The following is a 19,681-nucleotide window of genomic DNA, read 5'->3' on the forward strand; positions in this document are numbered from 1 at the left end:
CATATTTAACATAGTTTAATTTGACCATACAAGAAGGATGCTGAAGAAACCTTCACACACAATGTTTTTGTAAACTTCTGTTTCACATCAGCGTAGGCCTACTTACGACGGTCTTTTTTCCGTACTTTTGATTTTGGTGCTGCCATGAAGAAACAGAAAGGGAGAAGAAACATCAGAAGTGAATTGCAAAATACGAGTGCCAGCATTGCTTTAAGTTGGGAACAAAACAGATCCATTAACGTGAAACCTACCATTAGGATTTTCTTGTCTGTAGAAAGCTTTTAACAGTTCCACTGCTTCTTTGGCATAATAGCCAGAAATGCACTGTTCAAATTAGAATAATGTTTATGAGTGCATCTGAAAATAACATAGTCCATGCTTCAAAATAATGCCTTAAGTATAGAGTAATTGTAAACAACTGTACTGCCTATTCCGCTAACTTAACACGTGCCTTTAACTATTTGGGGGTCAGAAAATCATCTTTCCAGGCTGAATACCTAATATATTTTAAAAATACAATGTCAAGACTCAGTAGAATAAACCATTTCCCTAGTAACTTAAAAGTTAGGTAAAACTCTCTTAAAAATTAGTGCATAAAAGTTTTACTTAAGTTACTTTCATGCATTTTCAACTTACACCATATACTTGGCAAGCACTTGGAAATGTAAGAGATGTATATTTGGGTATTTATAGAAATTACCAGAAAACATTCTTTCACACACAATTTTTTATTCCTAATAGTCACCTCTTAGACCTTTTTGGTCCTTCCAAAATATTTTTCCCATCTATGAACATTAATAACAAAGCATTTAAATGTCACTAACACTAAAGGAAATCCCCATCCACAATAGAAAGGAATTCATTACACCTATGCATCCCATTGCAGCTGCCTAAAGAAACAAATGAAGGATCTGCAGGATCATGAATCTTCTCCTTTCTTTCCTCTGAACATACAGAAAAATTAAATACCACATGCCAATGTTAGCAAATGAACACTCCTGCAGTATGAACAATACAAATTAATTCAGATGATAGTCTCACAAACACCCTGACAGAAAGATGCTTACTTAATATGTTAACAGTAGACTGCTAAATGGTATTGTCTTGCTGACTTAAATTCTTTCTGAACCTAGAGCCTTTAGTGTTTATTTACAATGCTGAAATGTACTACCTTTTACATTCATTAAATCATAAATGTTAAGTGCAGAAAAAAATTCTAAGAACTCTAATCTTAAAGGACAAAGATGTCTCTTTCTCCCTACTCTGTTCCAATGCTTCATTATCCTTACGGTTCAGAAAAATCTCCTGATACCTAAACCTCTGCCACTTTTGCAGTCCATATTTGTTTTGGGATTTGAACTATATGAAGTCAATCTAAGGTAATGCATTTCACCTCATGTATGAATAGACCAGGAGCATGAATGCAATCACTTCCAGTGGTTCAGCTAAAAAAAACAAACTAGTAAGTTGCTGCTACCTGATCTTTATTGATTATATGTTTATATATTCTACAGCTTAAAACAATTTTTCCCTTGTCTCCTCCTGCAGCTGTTACTGTTCTGAGTACTGCCCATCTTTTAGATACACTTATTCTTTACCTTGTACCATAATTCTTTGCTCTCTTCTTTGATGCATCCTTTTAAATAATTTATGATTACCAGGCTTTCCCTCAATTTTCTTTTCTTTAAGGACTTACAGTTTTCTTGTTAAGTCAAGTTTACTGGACATCTGATCATCTTTCATCTGGAACCCCTTAAACTGCTCCATAACATTCTCAAAGCATAGTACCCTAAGCTAGGCATAGTACCCTAGCTCTAAACAAAGGAAAACATTTTATAGCTTACTTCAAATGGTTCTCCTGTGTCTACCATATCATCAGATGAGATGCTCAAAACTGAGCCACAGCCTCCAAATCGCTCATTTTGACAGCCATATATGACCCGTGGAATTTATGTGAATGAGTTAAGGTATTAAGTGAAAACCAAGCAGGAAGTAAAGTAGCCTGATTAGTCATTAAATTTCACTAAAATGTGCTTGTGCTTTTCAAACTACATTAGTCTGCACTGTAATTCCTCCCTCCTAAAATCAAAACTTATTTCTGAATAATCTAAGATGCACGACATTCCTCAGAAGCATGAATCCCAAAACAGAGACATACAAAGCCGTTTTACTACCTCTTACACTGTTCAGAACTGAACACTGAACTGAGACTAGCTGATTTTATGTAATAGCAATTATTTCTAAAGTGTATTTTTATATCCCTAAGAGAAATCATTGTTTGTCGTAACTGCGCCATTCCTCTTTTGTTCTTGAATCTCTCGTTACTTACCATGCAGTAAATGGAGGATGGCACAGACTCTCAAGCAATAAGATGGTAACCCTGTTGGCTTTGCCTGACAGTGTCCAGCCCCTCTCTGTAGGCTCGCTAACAAACAACTAATATTTGGATGTGTGGTTTCCCAGCATGAAAACCATTAAAGGATACTCATCAAGCGCACAGCAGCCGCACACATGATGCACGGCTCTACGGTTACGTACAGTACTGAGTTTGAAAACACTTCCTCGTGATTTTTATTGTTTTGCCGGCACCAGTCCAGGACCTGATCAATTGCCACCATTTCTGCATGTCGAGTAGCCTAGGAGATAAAAATAAACATTTTCTTAAAAGTTTGTATTGATTCACACTTTAAACTTCTCACTTATACAGACACAATGGGAATAGAATACAGTGTCATAAAATTATTCGTTCAAGTCAAAGGCACAATAGCCTGATGTCTGGTTTATTAGTAGTGCAATTACTTTCACTTCTGTTGAAGAAGTAACATAAGGCTTTCTTGAGAAGTCCCATGTTAGCACACCATTTTGCTTGTCAAGTTGCAGAAGAGATTTTATGAGAAAACATTTTCAATTCTGTGCAGCCCAAACTGCAGAAGAAATACGTAACCCAAGTAAGAATACATTCAACTTCAATCTCATATGCAGCACATCAAGATCCAGAAGCACACACCTGTTCTTTCTTCTACCTGTTTATAGACAGAGGAGTCTGCTTGGAAATTCTCCTCCCTGTCAAGCCAGCATAAGAAAAGCTCTATTTGCAGATCACGGGACACACAAAGCCCACTAGAACAACTCATCCAGCCCACAGCTTGCTTCCAAGACCAAGAATGCAGGTCAGGTGAATTTCTCTGGCAATAGTAAGAAACTGCTCTTAGCTGGTACCTTTCCCTCTGACAATTTTAGTATGCCTGCACAGAACTGAATATATTGTGACTACTTAATAATTTCAGTGCATTTCTGGAATTGACTGGCCTACTATGTAGGCACAGCACTTTCAGTTTGCATGAGGTTTAATACTGGTCAGAAATACATACATACACAGCAAGTCTCTCACCTAATAGGCAGGGACTGCAGCACATGCCTGATTACAAGAATATTGATTTCTCTTTTTTCAATCCAAGATGACTGAATGGTAAGTAGCACAGAGGTCACAGCAATAGGTATGGCACAAAAATGTGAACACAATAGACGTGCTGAATTTAATTGCAGAGAGCTCCAGAACAATCTGTATTCTCCCAGTATTGCTCCGTAATGGCCGCAGCAGCGTGTTTTTCCGATCAAATGTTACAGTAAAAACATGACAAAGTACTAGCTATGAAAGGAGTCTCTGGTTACAGAGCCTGATACGTATTTGAATTGAGACTGTATTTTCCTTCTTTTTAATCTTCTTGGGAAAAGGGATGTTTCTGATCCAGGAGCTAGATTAAGACTTCAGCAATACAAATTCTACTTCTGCTACATATGTCTTTGTGTGATCTTAGATAACTTGTTCTCAATACATGAATTTGGGTTAGTTTCAGTACTGCAAAGATAAATGGTGATAACTGCAAGTTGCTGTACACTATATGGCAAAGGACTCATGTATAAATAAGTTAGTGGCAAGTTTAATATTGTCTAAAAATGTTTTAAAACTCCTACAGAGATCTACGTTGCCTGTGCCTACATTAACAACAGGAGCATGTCCACAGAGCAGAACAGTGCTGAGGACTTGACACCAATTCAAGGGAGTTCACACTGGACTAGCTCCAGTTTAGTCGCATGGAGTATATTCCCATCAACAGCTGGAGAGCATTAGGTATGCTCTTTGAGTGCATCTTTTCAGTATAGCTTCAGCTGAAAGGAAGAGTTTGCTGTCTCCGAGACACAAACCAAAGCCTGGTAAGCAGGCAAGAAATTTATTCCAGGCATGCACTTGTAATTTCAGCTAACATAGTAATGAGCCCACTAGGAATAAAAACATGGATCTGAATCAATATGCAGACATGATTCCTCCAGACCTACTAGTGAAATGGTGTCGTGAAGGTTCCCTTGTTGAATAAATAGATCACATCAGCTGAAGTCTCAGTGAAGACACATTATGGAGATACTAAATGCAATGCCCTCCTGCAGAATGATCCCTCAGAACTACTACAGCTCCTGTAACTCAAAGTGTAAGTTGAGGCTATTCTAATTTTGTGCCCCTCAAATCAGAGACATAAACATCATGGTAGCTTTTCAACTCCTGAGCATGAATTAAAAAAATACAAGCAATCAGCCCTTGTTACCAGAGCACAACATGACTCCAGCCTACAACACTGCTTTGTATAGTGAGTAAACAAAGTGGCTTTTAGGCCTCTGCTGATCTCAGGAGCAAAAGTTAAGAAGAGCCACGCAGTCGGTGTAAGTCATACCAGCTTCTGTGGTAACAGAAAAGAGAGACACAAAAAAGATTATTACACTACTATAACACAAAACATTACTAGTTCCCAGTGCAGCCACAACTTCAGTGACGCATACTGTTCTGCTGTCCTCACCTCATCAAGTTATGGCAGCGCCAGAACACATTTGCCACAGGGTGGAAAAAAAAGGTGGTCAAAGTTACAGAACAGTCTCCGTACAGAGACTAAAGAGACTATGTCTCTTAAATCACCAGATGACACCATTAGTTTTCCAAGTAAAGACAATTATGGCAGAGGTTTATAAAAATAATGAAAAATGTGGAAAAACACAGTAAATTTTGATCTATTAATTCCCCTAACAAGTGGGGACCCAATGAAATTAGCAGGCAGCAAATTTAAAACAAACAGAAGGAAGTACTCCTTCACAAAGCTCGTAATTAAATTGAGGAACTCATTCCCACAGGATGCCATGGAAGCCAACAACATAAAAGAGTTCAAAAAAGGTTTAGACAAATTCATGGAGGATATGTGCACAGACAGCTATCAGAAGCAACGATCCAGACAGTCTTGGGTTCTGGAAGTCCTGAAGCTATTCACTTCCAAAAGTGGAAAGGCTATGCAAGGGAAGACTGTACACTAGTCTTTTCTTGTTTCTTGAGCTTCTTCCCTAAGCATCTGCTAAAGGTCACTCCTAAAGACAAGACACGGGGGGAAAAAAATGGCCTTCTAGGTCTGCCTTAAGGTTTTAATTTATATTGAGCTGTGTCCAGATACTCATTTTTTACTGACATGCTGTGTGTAAAATAACATATGAAAAAAGATGATTTTCATCTTGAGTCACTGACTCAGTTCAGTGTGTTCTGTAAGCCCTATAATTTTTTAATTTGCCCCAGTCTTTTATGTCACTGTAAAGCCAAAACGACAAAAGCAGGTAAAAGTAGAAAGGGGAAAAGAAAACTGTTAGAGAGTGGTGAATGGTGTTCCAAGGAGGAATGACAAGTTGATGTCACCAGGGAAAAAGCCTTGACACTATTAAAATAGTACCCCAAACTGTACAAATGCCTTTACAGACAAATAAAGACATCATCAGCACCCTCTGAAACTCAGACAAGCATTAACAAGTGAGAACAAAGGGGGCCAAAGCTCCAATTTCTATATTGTCCTGCGGCTTCATTAGTAATTTGAGTGCAAACAATACTTAATTTCCAATTATCATGTACTGTACATGCAAGATGCTGTGGGCAAAGACATATGCTACAATGACCCAAGAGGAGATAACAAAGATGAGAAGCCTGCATGTATCAACAAATGACCTAGAAGAAAGAACATTTCAGTGAGAAACATACGATTGCGACATACATGGAAATAAAGATGCCAAAAGACAAAAAAAGCTCTAGTTGGGAGGGGTCACATACATTATAAGGAAGAGAATTTTAAGGTTGGTCTGAGGCAAGACTGCGAACAAGCAAACAAATGTGGGAGCTGCCAGAGGGAACACAGAACTGGCACGAGCTCGAGAACTATCGCCAGGCTGTTGAGAACGAGCGTCTTACACAGACATTCGTTGCACTATTGCCCAGTGATACAAGCAGTGACATGCCTAACTATTTTGAAGTGCTGACGCCACAGCCATGCTCCTAAAAAATAAATAAATAAATAAATAAATTAAAAAAAAACAGAACTGTATGTAAACTCCTGTCTTCCAATATCAACTTTTTCCAGGAGAGTATGATGATGATCAGTGATTTTGAAAATTACTCCCACAGAGTAAGAAGTAGTATCTCTAATGTTAGTGTGTTCTGTTGTGGACACGCAGGGCAGAAAAAGTATGCAAGGTGACAAGAAACAGACTGAAAAAATCTGAAAGCTTTCAGCAACTACACCTTTTTGACAAAACAAGCAGTTTAGGAACTGGATGAAGGAGTAAAGGAGATACTACCTGCACCTAACGCCAGCCAGTTACATCAGAGGATGCAGGGACTTACAGAAGAAGACAGGAAGATTATCTGACACAAAGCTTAGTGGTAATTTGACTTCTGAGCAAGGGCAAAGCTGTAGGGAAGGACTGCAGACCTAACTGGATAAATGACTGTTTCTTCAAACGTGGAAAAAAGTTTTCTAGGGATGAAGAATGCCATCATGAATCTACATTTTGGATGTCAGCAAGCAAAGACTAAAGTAAGAATCACCAAAAGTCGACCACGTAATATAAATTATGTAAATAGTAAAAATGTCTTGAGACGAAACGTGTGAAAAGGTTAGAGCTACTATAGTGACTTTGGCATGAGACTCAAATACAACACTACTCCAAAACAAAATTAATATTTTGGCTCTTCAGTAAAGATGACACTGAGAATGGGGTGGAAAGGCAGAATAAGAGTATAGAAATTACAGTATGTGAGATACAGAACTGAGACATCAGAACGCTGAAAATACCTGAGGCACAGAACAGGGGCAAAAACCAAGTTGACAGATCATATCCATCACAGAAATACCAAAGAACTTGTGCAAATGGCTGCCAGTCCCATAGCTATGCTTTTAATACATCAAGGGAAGAGTATCGCACCACTGAAACCTGTCAGAGCAGAGTCACTGCAACAAAAAACAGGAAGGACAAACAATTCTGACAACTACAGATCCAGGCTGGTCTCAAGAGCAGAACAACCAGCGCAACAAACTTTGAGCGTAATATAAGGACTAGTCTGTAAAAGGGAAACAAAATAAAATACAATGTGGATTTGCATCCAGTAGTTGGCACTAAATTAAACTAGTAACTTTCTCTGACAAATGTATTTTTCTAGGCAAAAGAAATATCGATCCCTACTCTCTGGGCTTCAAAAAAGTATCTGGCATAGCACAACGTAAATAAGTATTGTCAGTCTGGGGAAAACAGCACAGTACAGAAAATCTAAGGTGGGCAAGCAAAGAAGAGAAGTTGCACTGAGAGGGGAAATATTTGCCTAGAGGGAACTTATCAGCAATGATGCTCAAAGATTATTTTGATATAAACACTTTGATTATAAACATTTTCATCTGGGCCACTGGCATTAACTGGAGAAAGACCTAGATAAAAAAGCTAGCAACATGTGATGAAGACATCATCAGAAGAGAGTGTCAGAGAATCACTCAAGAAGTGGATTGTCCTAAAAGGCAGGAGTGGGGAGAAAACAATACACTAAGTATAACAAAATGGCACTAAAGACAAAGGCAGCTCCAAAAAAGAGAGGCAGACTTACTTCCAGGGAGAGTGGAAGTATTACTGCTATCAAACGAGCCCCAAGAGAAAGTCCATCTGGCATAAAATATACAGTTCTGGTTAACTGAATTCAAGAAAGGTGAATCAAAACTGGCATGGATGTACAGAAGAATTAGAATGAACACAAAAAGAGAGCTTGTCTTCTGAGAGCCTTGGGAAAAACAAAAGCTGAGAAGGGTTATGACTTTAAATACATCCAAGCTATGTAAAACACAGGACGATGCTGGCGGGAGAACAGATATAAATGGATCTTAAAAAGTTTAAACTGGAAATCAGATGTTTTCTAGCCATCTAAGGAATGATGTTCTGGAGAAGTCCTCCAATATGAGATGAGGCAAAAAATTAGATTTAAAGTGGAACTTGACAAATTTATGATGTCTGCTGGAACTGCCTCAGTGGTTTCAGAGTTGTTTGTTTTTTTTCCCTTCCTCTCCAGGATTTTTCCTAAAAAATGCCAGAAGTCCTTAAGAGAAAACTGAAAACACTTTCCCACATCCACATTTCATAGTAAGTGCCTTTCTGGAGCTCACAATTTCTTTCACAGTGTATGGAGCAACTAACTGCATGATCGGAAATTTGGATGCAACGAGCACATCCAGCGTTTCCTGTCACTATAATGTAAACATTTATGAAAATTAAGTGACAAAAGAATTGCAACTTGAGCTAAACAGAAACTTAAAACTGACTTGGCTTTCAAAGATGCTAACAGCTTACTGTTTCCAAAATGCAGCTGGAATTTTTGAAATCAGGACACTTGGACTTATGTACGTACATTCAAGCAAACCTGATGCTAATATAAAAAAAAGGCAGAAAACTTCCCTAATATTTTAAATTGATTATGATTTTGTTATTAGTCTCACCAGTTATGTTCTGCTCATTTACCATCATATGATTTGTATGCAGCAATAACTCTAGCACAATTTTCCCAAAAAGTATCTGCTTTCCTATGGTGTTTACACAGACAGAATTTGAAATACCTATCTTCTATGCCACCTAACTTTCTTGAGTTGTTAAAAAAATATTTTAATACGTTATGAATGTCTTATAACATAAATTAGTATAATAGTTCATCTTTTCTGGTATATTTTTGAACCTACCAGATTTATTTGCACCTTTTATCACATTTTGAGAATAGAGACACTGAATATAAATTTCAGCCAGATCCTGCAATCAGATCCATTTACAGAGCTGCACAAAATCCTCACTGACTTTAACGTGTCTCTCAGCATGCATAAGATCTAACTTTATAGCTAAAACTGCAAGCATCAGGTCTAAAAATCTAAAGGTAATACTTTTGTGAAAGGAACAAGAGTGGAAATCAAACATCAGGTTTTGTTAGCCTGTGCACTCTGCAACCGCGCACAACTTCCCAGCTCCTTGTCTTCTCCTTTCCCCTTCCAAAACGATTCCTCTGTTTGTATGGGAGTTTTCCTAGAAAAGCAAGAGAGCTGGATTTTCAGTTTACATGTCATGACCTTTCGAAAAGCTTATAGCACAATCCGAAATTGGGAAGCCCTTCTTTGCGGAGAGGCAGTGGAGCAGGAGTCCTCGGGTCCCCGGACGGGCAGGCAGGGAGGCCGTTCAGCGACGGGCCGCGGCAGGTCGGGCCGGCGGGTGGCCGTGACGATCCCGGGGGCCTTTCCATCCCAGACGCCGGCTCGGTGCCAGCCTGCCGGTAACACCCACCTCTCCCGGCCCCGCTGGGGGCAGCGTGCCGCCGGGACGGCCTCGCAGCCTCCTCCCCCCGACCCTCCCCAGCCTCCCCGGGACGCGGGGCCGAGACCCCCCCCGATCCCCGCTCCCCCCCCACTCACGTTCTTGGTCTCGTTCACCTCGTTCCTCCCTTCCCCCAGCACCCGGCCCTCGTACACCAGCAGGCAGCCCACGGGCACCTCCCCGACCTCCAGCGCTCCTCGGGCCTGCGGGGGGACACACGCGGCCGGGATGAGCCGGGAGGCGGCGGAGGGAGAGGGGGGAGCACGCGGAGCCCGCCCGGCCGCCCCCCGCACCGACCACTTGGAGGGCCCGCTCCATGAAGCCGAGCCGCGTCGCCTCGTCCTCCATGGCGGCCCCGGCGGAGCGCGGCGCCGTTTCCGGGGGACGCCCGGCGAGGCACCGCGGGCGGAGCCGGGGCCGCCGCCGCCACCTCCCCTTCCGCCGCCGCGGGGAGGCGAGGGGAGGCCGTGCTGAGCCGAGCCGGGCGGGCAGGATGCTCCGCTCCCTCTGGAGTTTCCTCAAGCGGCACAAGAAGAAATGCCTCGTCCTCGGCACCTTCCTCGGCGGTGAGCGGCCGGGGAGGGGCTCGTCCCGCGCGGGGGGGGGGGAAGGAAAAACCCCCTCGCGTCCCGCTGCTGGCTGGCTCCGGGCCCCTCGGAGCCCTCCCGGCCGGCACGGGGTTATTGGTAGCCGGGACCGGGTTTGGAGCGGCGCCTCGGGTCCGTCCCTGTGCCGTGTAAGCGTCTGGTAAAGGGGGGGTCTCCCGAGACTGGGCGCTTCTCACGAGGTGCAGCCGCGGCTCTGCCTGCTCAGGCGTCACCTCCGCGTGCGTTCCCTGCAGGTGGCACGGGTTTAAGTGTTACTGAGCTGCCGAGGAAGGCTTGGCTCGCTTATACCCCCCGGAACACGCCCAGGGGGTTAAATATCGGGGGCTGAAGTATTTCTGCAGCACATCTTGGCTCTCAGCTTTTGATTCAGGTGAGGGCTCTTGTGGAGGTGACTGGATGTAATTCTGACTCCCCTCGGCTGTTGTGGCCTCCGCAGCCTCTCAGCGTGAACTCCTTCAGCAATAAATTAGGCAGCGGTTACTGAAAGCAGCTGTCGAGCCCCTTTACCCCTTCTCATGCAGGTTTTCTGGCTCTACAAGTACAGCAGAAAGTAATGGTTACCAGCTTCTGAGCCCGCTTACAGCCCACCATGGCAAGCTGAGCTGGTTTACTTTAACGTGACAAGCTGAAGACTGTGCCCCCCCCCTTCACTGCCCGTGTGGGAGTGCCAGGTGGGCAAATGGGCCTAGTAAAAGCACAAGTTGGCCTGGTTTCAGCTAGCCAACGTGGAACAGTGTCTGGGTAGGCAAGCAGATATCATGGGGCTGATGGCTCTCAGTAGTCCTGATAGCCAGAAATCCTAAATTCATCACACACAAGTGGCCTTCTGTCAGCCCGGGAACCATCCTAGTGTCACTGAACTTGCAGTTTTTTGCTTACGGTGGATGCTGTTGAGGTACAGTTTGGTACAACTCTCACTGACATGCTATTGACAGTGTGAAGTACACTGAAAAGATAAAAATTTGGGACTCTGTGGTAAATTGGAGCAACCACGAGCAGGAGAACATCGTGAGCTGCCATCAGCTGCAATTTGCACCATAATGTTTTAAGGCAGCTGGGGAGATGGAGGGATTTACTGCAGAATGCTACACTACACTTGTTTTGCAGCTGAATCACGTGTGCTTTGGCCATCTGTGTGTTAGTTATGGATCAGACCTTAATCTAACTCGAGGAGTTATGTCACGTCACTGCTAATGAATGAGAACCCCAGAATCCACAACTGATTCTTCAAAAAACATTGATTAAAGCTGAAAGGTAGAATGCAACTTCACCTGATTACTTTTATTTAAAGACAGAATATTCTGAATTGGCTGAATGATGTGAGAAAAGCAGCCTAATCATCTGCTGATATAATGTCAGAGAGTGGACGCTACGTCTCTCTGATGTATTTTTCTTAAGAGCTGTAGTTGCAGTTTCTGGGAAGGAGGATGTAACAAAGGAAAATGGGACATCACAAGCTTAATGATTTTAAGTCTTTGACTGGCAAGCATTCAGAGATTGATGTGAATACTTAATTATTCATTAGACAACACAGGAGAATCTCTATATTATTACTGGTACAATGTTTTATCAGTGTTGCATTACTGAAGAACCACAAACGTCTGAGTTGGTTCGTACCTTTTCTCTGCTTACAAATTCCATGCGTGTTATCAGTGGCTGTTGTCGTTAATGTAATTTGTGTGACTCCCAACACTCATATCTTCATAAACAGAAAAATCTCTTGGAAAACCCTTGAGGTAAGAGCTCAGACTGATGGAAAAGCTGATGAACTGTGTGTAATTTTCGCTTTGATTAAGAAGACCTCAACTTTGCGAAGACCTTAGACAAACCCATTCTTCAGGGGTTTGTTCTTTTAGCAAGAACATACTTGAATCTCTTCCAGCGGGTAAAAATCTAGTGTTCAGGGATCAGAAACATTATTTAAAGAAGAGAGAGTTAGCATGTCTGAGTTCCAAGGACATGATAGATTCACTTGTTCTTGATGGATGGGTAGATTTAAAGTGGTTTATATTTCAGTGCCCAGCACTGAAGGCAAGTTAAAATGGATACTACAAAATGATTCACTGTTTAAATCCTCGCTGCTGTAGAAGAGCAAGTTCAGCGCGTTCGAAATGTATGGTTCTGATTTCAGTGGTGAATGAGTTGTTACTCAATTTCATCTGTTGCAACCTTCGGCTTGCAGAAAGAGCATTTCAGTTCAGATGTCTGTCTGCTTGCCCAAGGCAGTTGCGTTGGCTTGTGAACGAGTGAAAGGGCATTCGTTACATGGGTTTTGGTAGAAGTCAGTGGTGCCAACAGAATAAGGCTTTGGTGCTTTCCTGTTTTATACATGATTTTTAACCATAATGAGATGATTGTATGTCAGTTGATGCATGGTCTACTTGAACATAAGAACAAATCACAACTTAGGGAGCTGCTGATGTTCTGAAAGGATCCAGGCTTCTGTGTGTTAGCACCGTTTCTAAATAATGAAATTCTTGGAACTGAATTTGGGGGGTATGGGAGGAGGGAGATACGGCAGCGAGAGTAAAAGTTACACAGGGTCAGGAGGAGATTTCCTGAAACTTGTTGCCTCCCAGTTACTGGTTCCACTCTTCTGCTCACCTTTCCATCCCACCTGTGAAGAAAGGAAGGGGCTGAGGGAGAAAGTCATAATTTACGCGATATAAGAGAGATCCCACCTGTTTGAGGCCACTGGCATGAAGATGTGAGAGCCGGTGGATTTTGTAAGCTGCTTCCGTTACTTATGTTTGGATGGGAAGAAACTACCCAGCAGTGATAATTATCTCAGTTCGCTGCTCAGAGGAGAATCAAGTGTCACTTCTGCAGAAGATGGGTATTGTAGACCCCCGATATTCACGTGGTGTAGGACAGCCAGTACAAATGTAAACGCATTTCACTTTGTAGATCAATTTGAGTTCAGTGTGAAATGTAGTTGGAGATCCTTGCTGAGGTTCCTGTACCTGAATTCATCGATGTCAGCTGCCATAATCCTTGTTTGTATTTTCCGAACCGTGTGTGGTTCAGAAATGCTGGGACTACAGTTGTTTGTGTAGTTCATACATGAAGAAGAAAAAAAAGATTTACATAGAAATTATCCTTTGCGCAGTCTCATCATTGCTCAATTTTCTTAACTCCTGGTTCTGTTTGGGTCATAGGGGAAAGGTACTACAAGAAGTTATATCTGTACAACTGTGTAGCTAATTAGACAGGAGCAAAATGTTGCTGCTGATACGTTTTGCTGACCTCCTATCCCCTATTGAGAGGTAAAATTGAGATACCTTATCTATTGTAAAAAAAAAAATGGTGTTTCCTCTGTTCTTAACAGAGATTTTCAACATGTCATTTAGTTTCTTACCATCACGTTAGCTGATGTTGACGTTATGGCAGTTCTTAGGACGTGGCTTCCTCTGGTCCCGCTTCCAGCTCTAAGCGATGGTACCGTCATGTAATGCGTTCAGCCTGGACTTCTAAGTCTGCATGATTTTCTAGTCTTCCGAGTTACTGTTCTGTATGTCCACGCAGATACACACAGTAGTTCTAAAGCAAAACGTGCACACATGCAGACTCCCAGGCTGGCAGCTCGTGGAGATATCCCACGATCAGGAAGCTCGCAGGGGCTCTGCTGCTGAGTGCAGGCAAGAGTGACCTGTGTGCAGGCATCCCTTGTCTCGGGGCTGGAATTGCCCAAGTGCAGCGTCAAGTTCTGCCAGCTGCTCGGAGGCGCTGAGGAGAGCCCTTCCAAGCCATGCAGTTAGTAACAGACTCAGTTTGCTGCTCACATGCATGGTTTTTTTTGTGTGTTTTTGTTTGTTTGTTTCCTTAAGCTGCGTGCATGATGCAGCTTTTCCCTTGGCTAGCTTCTAACGTGTTGTGTTCTCAAAGGTGAAACTGGAGTGTGCGATATCGATTAATGATGGGTCAAAGTTACCTCTTCGTTCTGGGCAGGAGGAGAGAAATACAGCTGCTGATATCTGGTGTTGCATCGCTTGAACTGAGTGTCTTTTTTTCTGGAAACTCCTTGTTAAACCCGGGCGGCTGCTAATGCAACTTCGGACCCTGGTGAGACGCAGCAGCTGGTAGCGCAGAACACTCGCGCTGCTTTAACAATCAACTGTTAAGCAATTAGCTGTCTCAGTCTTAATTATAAAGGTGCTGCTCCAGCCTATCTCTCTAGGGTATGCGCATGATTCCTCTTGAGTTGTTTTGCTTCTTGTGGTCTCGTGACTGCCTGGGCCCTGTATACATACAAGAGCCTTTTTTTTTTTTTTTTAAACCTGTGTAACCTTTCTGCCAAAAAAAAATGGAGGTAAATGATTTATTTGGGGCAGAAAAATGAAACGAATGTTGTCTTTTGGATGAACGGTTATGTCTGAATGCATTGTGGAAAATGAGGTGGAAAGAAATGATTGGAAAATATTGTTTTGAAAAACTTTGCTTATGCTAAAAAAAGCTAATCGTTGCTGTTTCAGTAAGCAGCAAAAATAAAATCGGTACACTGAAGGTCATGTCCGAGATACACGTTCTTGGCAGGAGTGGATTATTCTTTGGAGAAAAATAATTGTTAGCTTTGAAGTCTCGTTTTGGTTAACAGTTTACAGTGGTAAAATTGTATTTAATGTCTATGGAGCCATAATATTGAGTTTGTGTCTGATGGGGCGAATCTTCCGCTTGTGACAAGTGGTCAGTCTGCCGAAAGGTTGAGGCAGGAGGGACTGATTTCCACTTCTTTTTATTTTGAGGCTTTGAGAAAATAAATGAAAGTGATTACAGTAGTTCTGAACCGATCTGGTTTGTAGTTGCCTATTAGGAAGCACACTACTGATACAAATTACCAGATTTGTTTTGTGACCATAAATATTAGGGCACAGAGTTGGCAAGCCTCTTGAAATACTGATGATAGTTCTGGCGAACATATTGAAAGGTTTTAATGATCTAAAAATGTAGCGGAACTCAGAATCGGGGGCGGTGGTGTTAGTTTTTGTGGATCGGGTTATAAAAATAGCTCCATAACTTCCAGGGTGCAGTAACTGTTAAAAGCCTCCTTCATTCAGATAATGATTTTGGATCTTGAAAAGTGGATTTCAAACTGTTTATGGCTTTTGAAAGTGCTTGCTGGACAACAAGACTCAATTTGATACTCAGATTTCTTCTATGTAGCATAATTGACTTTGAAAGAGTTGGATCTGGCACTCTGTGGAGGGATGTCAGTATTTAGGGGATTGCCCAACTTGTACAGCAGCATTTTCTGCTTGTTTCTTTTCCTCCCCACCCTCTCTGCAGCGGGCAAAGGTGCTGATAGGAAGCACAGAAGGCATAGCGGCACCTCGAGGGGTGGCTCAGAAAGGGAAGTGGCGATGAGGAAGGATGAGAAGAGGGCTGCGGGCAGGCTGGGGATGCCTGCAGACCCCCAGAGGTGTGGGAAGAGCGGCTGGGGGAGTCTTCAAAGGGATGCGTGGTGGGAGGGGAGGAAGTGAAGAGCAAATATTTTTGGTGGGTCTTTGTGGAGATTGGTAGTGAGGGTGAGGTAGGGTGATTAGATCCTCAAGGGTTGCAGGAGAACGGAGCTGGAGCGTAGGAAGCAGGCATGGTAAGAAGTAAGACCTGAGGATGGGGAGAGGGAACGGAGGAGTCCTTGGAGCTGGTGGTGCGCTGAGGGCCACGCTCAGGCCCTGCTAGCCAAGGTTCTTCCTATGTACACATTACGGACCAACACTTCCTCTGTTTGGTCCTGAAATGTTTTTCTTATGTGATTTTTAAGACTTGAGTTTTATCTTTACCTTCTGCTGCTAATTTTAGAAAGATATCTTGAAAGAAAAACCTTTCTTTTCATCCTTCTCCAGGCTTGTGCGTTTGATTTTCTTTTCTGTTCCTTGTTTCTGTTACCCTACACCTTTCTCTTCGTTATATTTTCTTCAGTCCCTTCAATCCTAGTTGCTCATATTGCTGTAGTACCAAAAATACCTTGTTTGAAAGGAAACTTATCTCTTAGAAATGTTTCTTATACTGATTAAAGGCCTTACCCTTTACATTTTACTTCATTTTGAAAATGCTATTTCTGATTATTACCTTTGCTAATTACCATTAAAATGCTTGAGACCTGCTTATCTCCCTCAAAAACACTCACCCTTATGGTTTAAAACCAGTGAAAAGGGCTGAAGGGGGGCTTTGCTCACGTTTTTAAAGCAGCTTGTAATCTGAAAATCTCTCTGTAGGAGTTTATTTACTGGGAAAATATGGACAGAAGAAAATCAGAGAAATCCAAGAACGAGAGGCAGCTGAATACATCGCCCAAGCACGAAGGCAGTATCATTTTGAAAGTAATCAGAGGACGTGCAATATGACAGGTAAGATAAGGAAATAGTTACTGTTCTCAGTAGGTGGAATTATTTGGGGATTTATACTACATAGGGTCAGGAATGAAGAAGAACAAGAATTCAAAATCTTCATTAAATACTAGTACATAAATATAGTCATCTTACTGAATCTGAAGAACAGAGGATTGAAGAGATTTTGGGGGGTCATGTCAACCCTTAGCTTGAATATCCCCATTTATAATACATACAAATATACATACAGGCTACGATTTTTGTCAGTTAAAGACCCTTGGTATATTGCCCTAAACTGTACATAGTATAAGGTGTGAAGCAGCACCCAGAATTTACAGCACAATTAATTATCGTATTCATTATAGTAAACTGGTAGTAAGCTACACAGAGATCTTGGTGGGTAACTTTTATTTACAAATAAGAAGCATATCAGTCCAGAAAACCCCTACACTTGAACAGTTAAAAGGTACCTCACTATATAGGGAGCAAAAATGAAAAGTGATTTTATTCTGGCATTTGTCTTTAGATTGTGGAGAGGACATGGGTAGAATTAAAATAATAATAATAATAAACCCTGTCATTCTTACAAATAGTTTTGAATGGCTTGTATTTCTTTAAAACAAATTGGGCAGCATTTTCTTCTGTTGAAATTTGTAATGGCTTCTCAAGTGGCTGCAAATGGTTTCTGTGTCCCTTGTTTACCCTGACCAATTTGTATTTCATTTTTATCTTTTCCATTTGGTAGTGCTGGGATTGATTTTACTGCAAGGACTAAGTTTTTCTTTGCCATTCTTTGTGCAAAGTACATTCTGTCTGGCAGCATGCATTCTTGTCAAGATTTTTCATATTTTGTTCATAGTATTTATTATGTTACCTGCATGCTTATTTACTGTTTTCTGTTTCCATTGTACAACAGCAGATGAGACCTTGAATCTTCTGAAAGTCAAGGACTTCATCCCACCAGCTTTCCTTTGTTTAAAATGTATCTTTCTTGAGTTTTCTTGTAAAAAAAAAAAAAAAAAAAGATTAAAAAAGTCAAATTTTTCTTCCCATTTGGAGAAATGCAGCAGTGTAGATTTTCACCAGATTTTCTTCAGCAGAGTTGAAGGCATGTTTATGCAGACATGCAGGATGTGAGCACATATCTGCAGACAGACTAAGAAAAGCTATGTAGCCACACAATGGCATCATTGTGCCCAAAATGGTAAGAGGCAAGCAGGTAATTGCACTTCTGAGTACTTCCAGGACTTCCTGTGTTGCTTGTCCTCCCAGCTTTGCTTGTTGAGCAAATAGGACCAACGCTGTAGCAGTTATTGAGAGAGAGTAGGGTATGGATTTATGATTTTTTTTTATGTTGACAGATTTTGGTTTTTTTTTTGTATTTTTTTCTTTTAATAACAGTGCTGTCAATGCTCCCAACATTGAGGGATACCTTAATGCATCAATTAAATTCTGAGAGTCTCACATCTCTTCTTAAAAATAGGTAAGACTGTCTCATTGTGTTAAATATAACTTGTTTTGATCACAAGATCATTTTTTTTCAATTGATGTATTTATAATGTAGAGAGTGTGAAGCATTTTGTTCTTGTGTCCCAATGAATCACTTAAAATATTTTGAAATTACCACATAAATATTGTGTGTCATGTTAGATAAAGTTTGACAGGTATGGCTGGCATTCTACAAACATTACTGGAAATAATTGTTACTTTAAGATGCTGCAATGGGAGCCATGGTTTTTGTTGTGTTTATTTAGGATAGATAAAGTCCTTACAGTATCTAGTCTTCTCTTAATCTGCGTCTTGACTGTGTTGTTGTTGCCTTTGTAAAAATGTTTATGTAATCTCATCGAGGTCAGACATGTGAACAGTAGTGGAAAGTACCCAAAATGAGTTTACAAATGGAAGTGAGCTATAAGAAGCAATAGGGGCATTTCATAACTTTATACACATCAATCCCTGTCAGCAAACACCTTTGTTCTCATTATAACTGCAAGAACAAATGGCATATTTTTTAAATACATAAAATGCATAATAGCATACCTTAAATGCTGCTTGGCATTTAGCAAGGAGTAGAAGTGTTACGTAGGAAGTTAACACAGGGTTTCTGACTCACTCAAGACTGTCTTTCCAGTTTACCTCCCACTAACTTATTTATATAGCATTAACTTAATCTGTCCAGCATTTAATAAATTACCTATCCTATCATTGTCTTTTTCAGTCAAAAAAAAATCTCTTACAACAATACAACAGAATGTGATATTTAAAATAGGAGTTACAGCCTAAATTATGTTTTTGTAATAGTGGATCTAAGAACTGGCTACTGTAATTGAGGATTATTTATCCCAAACAACAGGAAATTGGAAAAAAGTTAGCTTCTATGGAACATCTAATGTGTTTGCCAAGATAAAAACTTTACTTAATAAAAAATTAACCTGAATGAACAAGAAATGTTGTGGATGATCAAATTTGTCTTCTGAACTGTACAGCAAAATATTCTACAAATGCTTGTAGTCCCTTGTTCCCTGTTAAAGACAAGTAATGGCTTAGTTTATTTTCTGTAGCATATATTCTTTTAGCAAAATATATCTGGTATCTCTAACTTGTCTGACTAGTTGGAGCAGTTTACAGGTACAGTGACACACTTCTGAATTCCAGTAATACATGCAGCTGCGGTCATGAGTATCCTGTAAGTGTGGGCATCCATTTAGAGTCTATCTTAGAGTTTGTGTCTTAATGCTTCTTTTTTTGATTTACCTTTAGAAAGTTTTAAATAGATGCTTACCCTTTTTGATCTGAAAGGGTAAAGAAGAGGTTGAGTGAAACAAGGCTTCAGAATTATCTTTAAAGAGAGTCTTTCAAGGAGCTTTCTTGTGTTACACGTGAAGGTATAGATTTGTTTTCTTTCCACTTTGATTTCAGAAGATGAATCAAAGGGTTCCAGACCCTTCCAGTGTCAGTCAATATATAAAAGGGTAGATGTGGAGATTTACCTTTCTTAATGTCTCTGAAGATACAGTCACTTTGTTATATTATCTATGAGAAGATCTTATGTTATTC

The 19,681-nt window shown here is 41.0% G+C and overlaps 2 protein-coding genes across 2 annotated transcripts in view; one reads left to right on the forward strand and one right to left on the reverse strand.

Moving 5' to 3' along the window:
- ADAT2 (adenosine deaminase tRNA specific 2) lies at positions 1 to 10,117 on the reverse strand. The gene is made up of 6 exons (XM_083828775.1): positions 9,985 to 10,117; positions 9,786 to 9,890; positions 2,486 to 2,636; positions 1,845 to 1,951; positions 252 to 324; positions 1 to 139 (listed from the first exon to the last, which is right to left on the reverse strand). The coding sequence occupies exons 1-6, from the start codon at positions 10,033 to 10,035 to the stop codon at positions 99 to 101; spliced, it is 528 nt and encodes a 175-aa protein (XP_083684901.1). The 5' UTR covers positions 10,036 to 10,117; the 3' UTR covers positions 1 to 98.
- PEX3 (peroxisomal biogenesis factor 3) overlaps positions 10,043 to 19,681 on the forward strand; it is a 20,616-nt gene continuing 10,977 nt past the window's right edge. The window contains exons 1-3 of the mRNA XM_083828772.1: positions 10,043 to 10,253; positions 16,511 to 16,642; positions 18,026 to 18,107. Coding sequence (XP_083684898.1) covers positions 10,181 to 10,253; positions 16,511 to 16,642; positions 18,026 to 18,107 — 287 coding nt within the window. The 5' untranslated portion in view covers positions 10,043 to 10,180. The remainder of the gene's footprint in view (positions 10,254 to 16,510; positions 16,643 to 18,025; positions 18,108 to 19,681) is intronic.

Source organism: Anser anser (genome assembly GCF_964211835.1).
Source record: "Anser anser genome assembly, chromosome: 3".
In the NCBI taxonomy this organism is placed as follows: Eukaryota; Metazoa; Chordata; class Aves; order Anseriformes; family Anatidae; genus Anser; species Anser anser.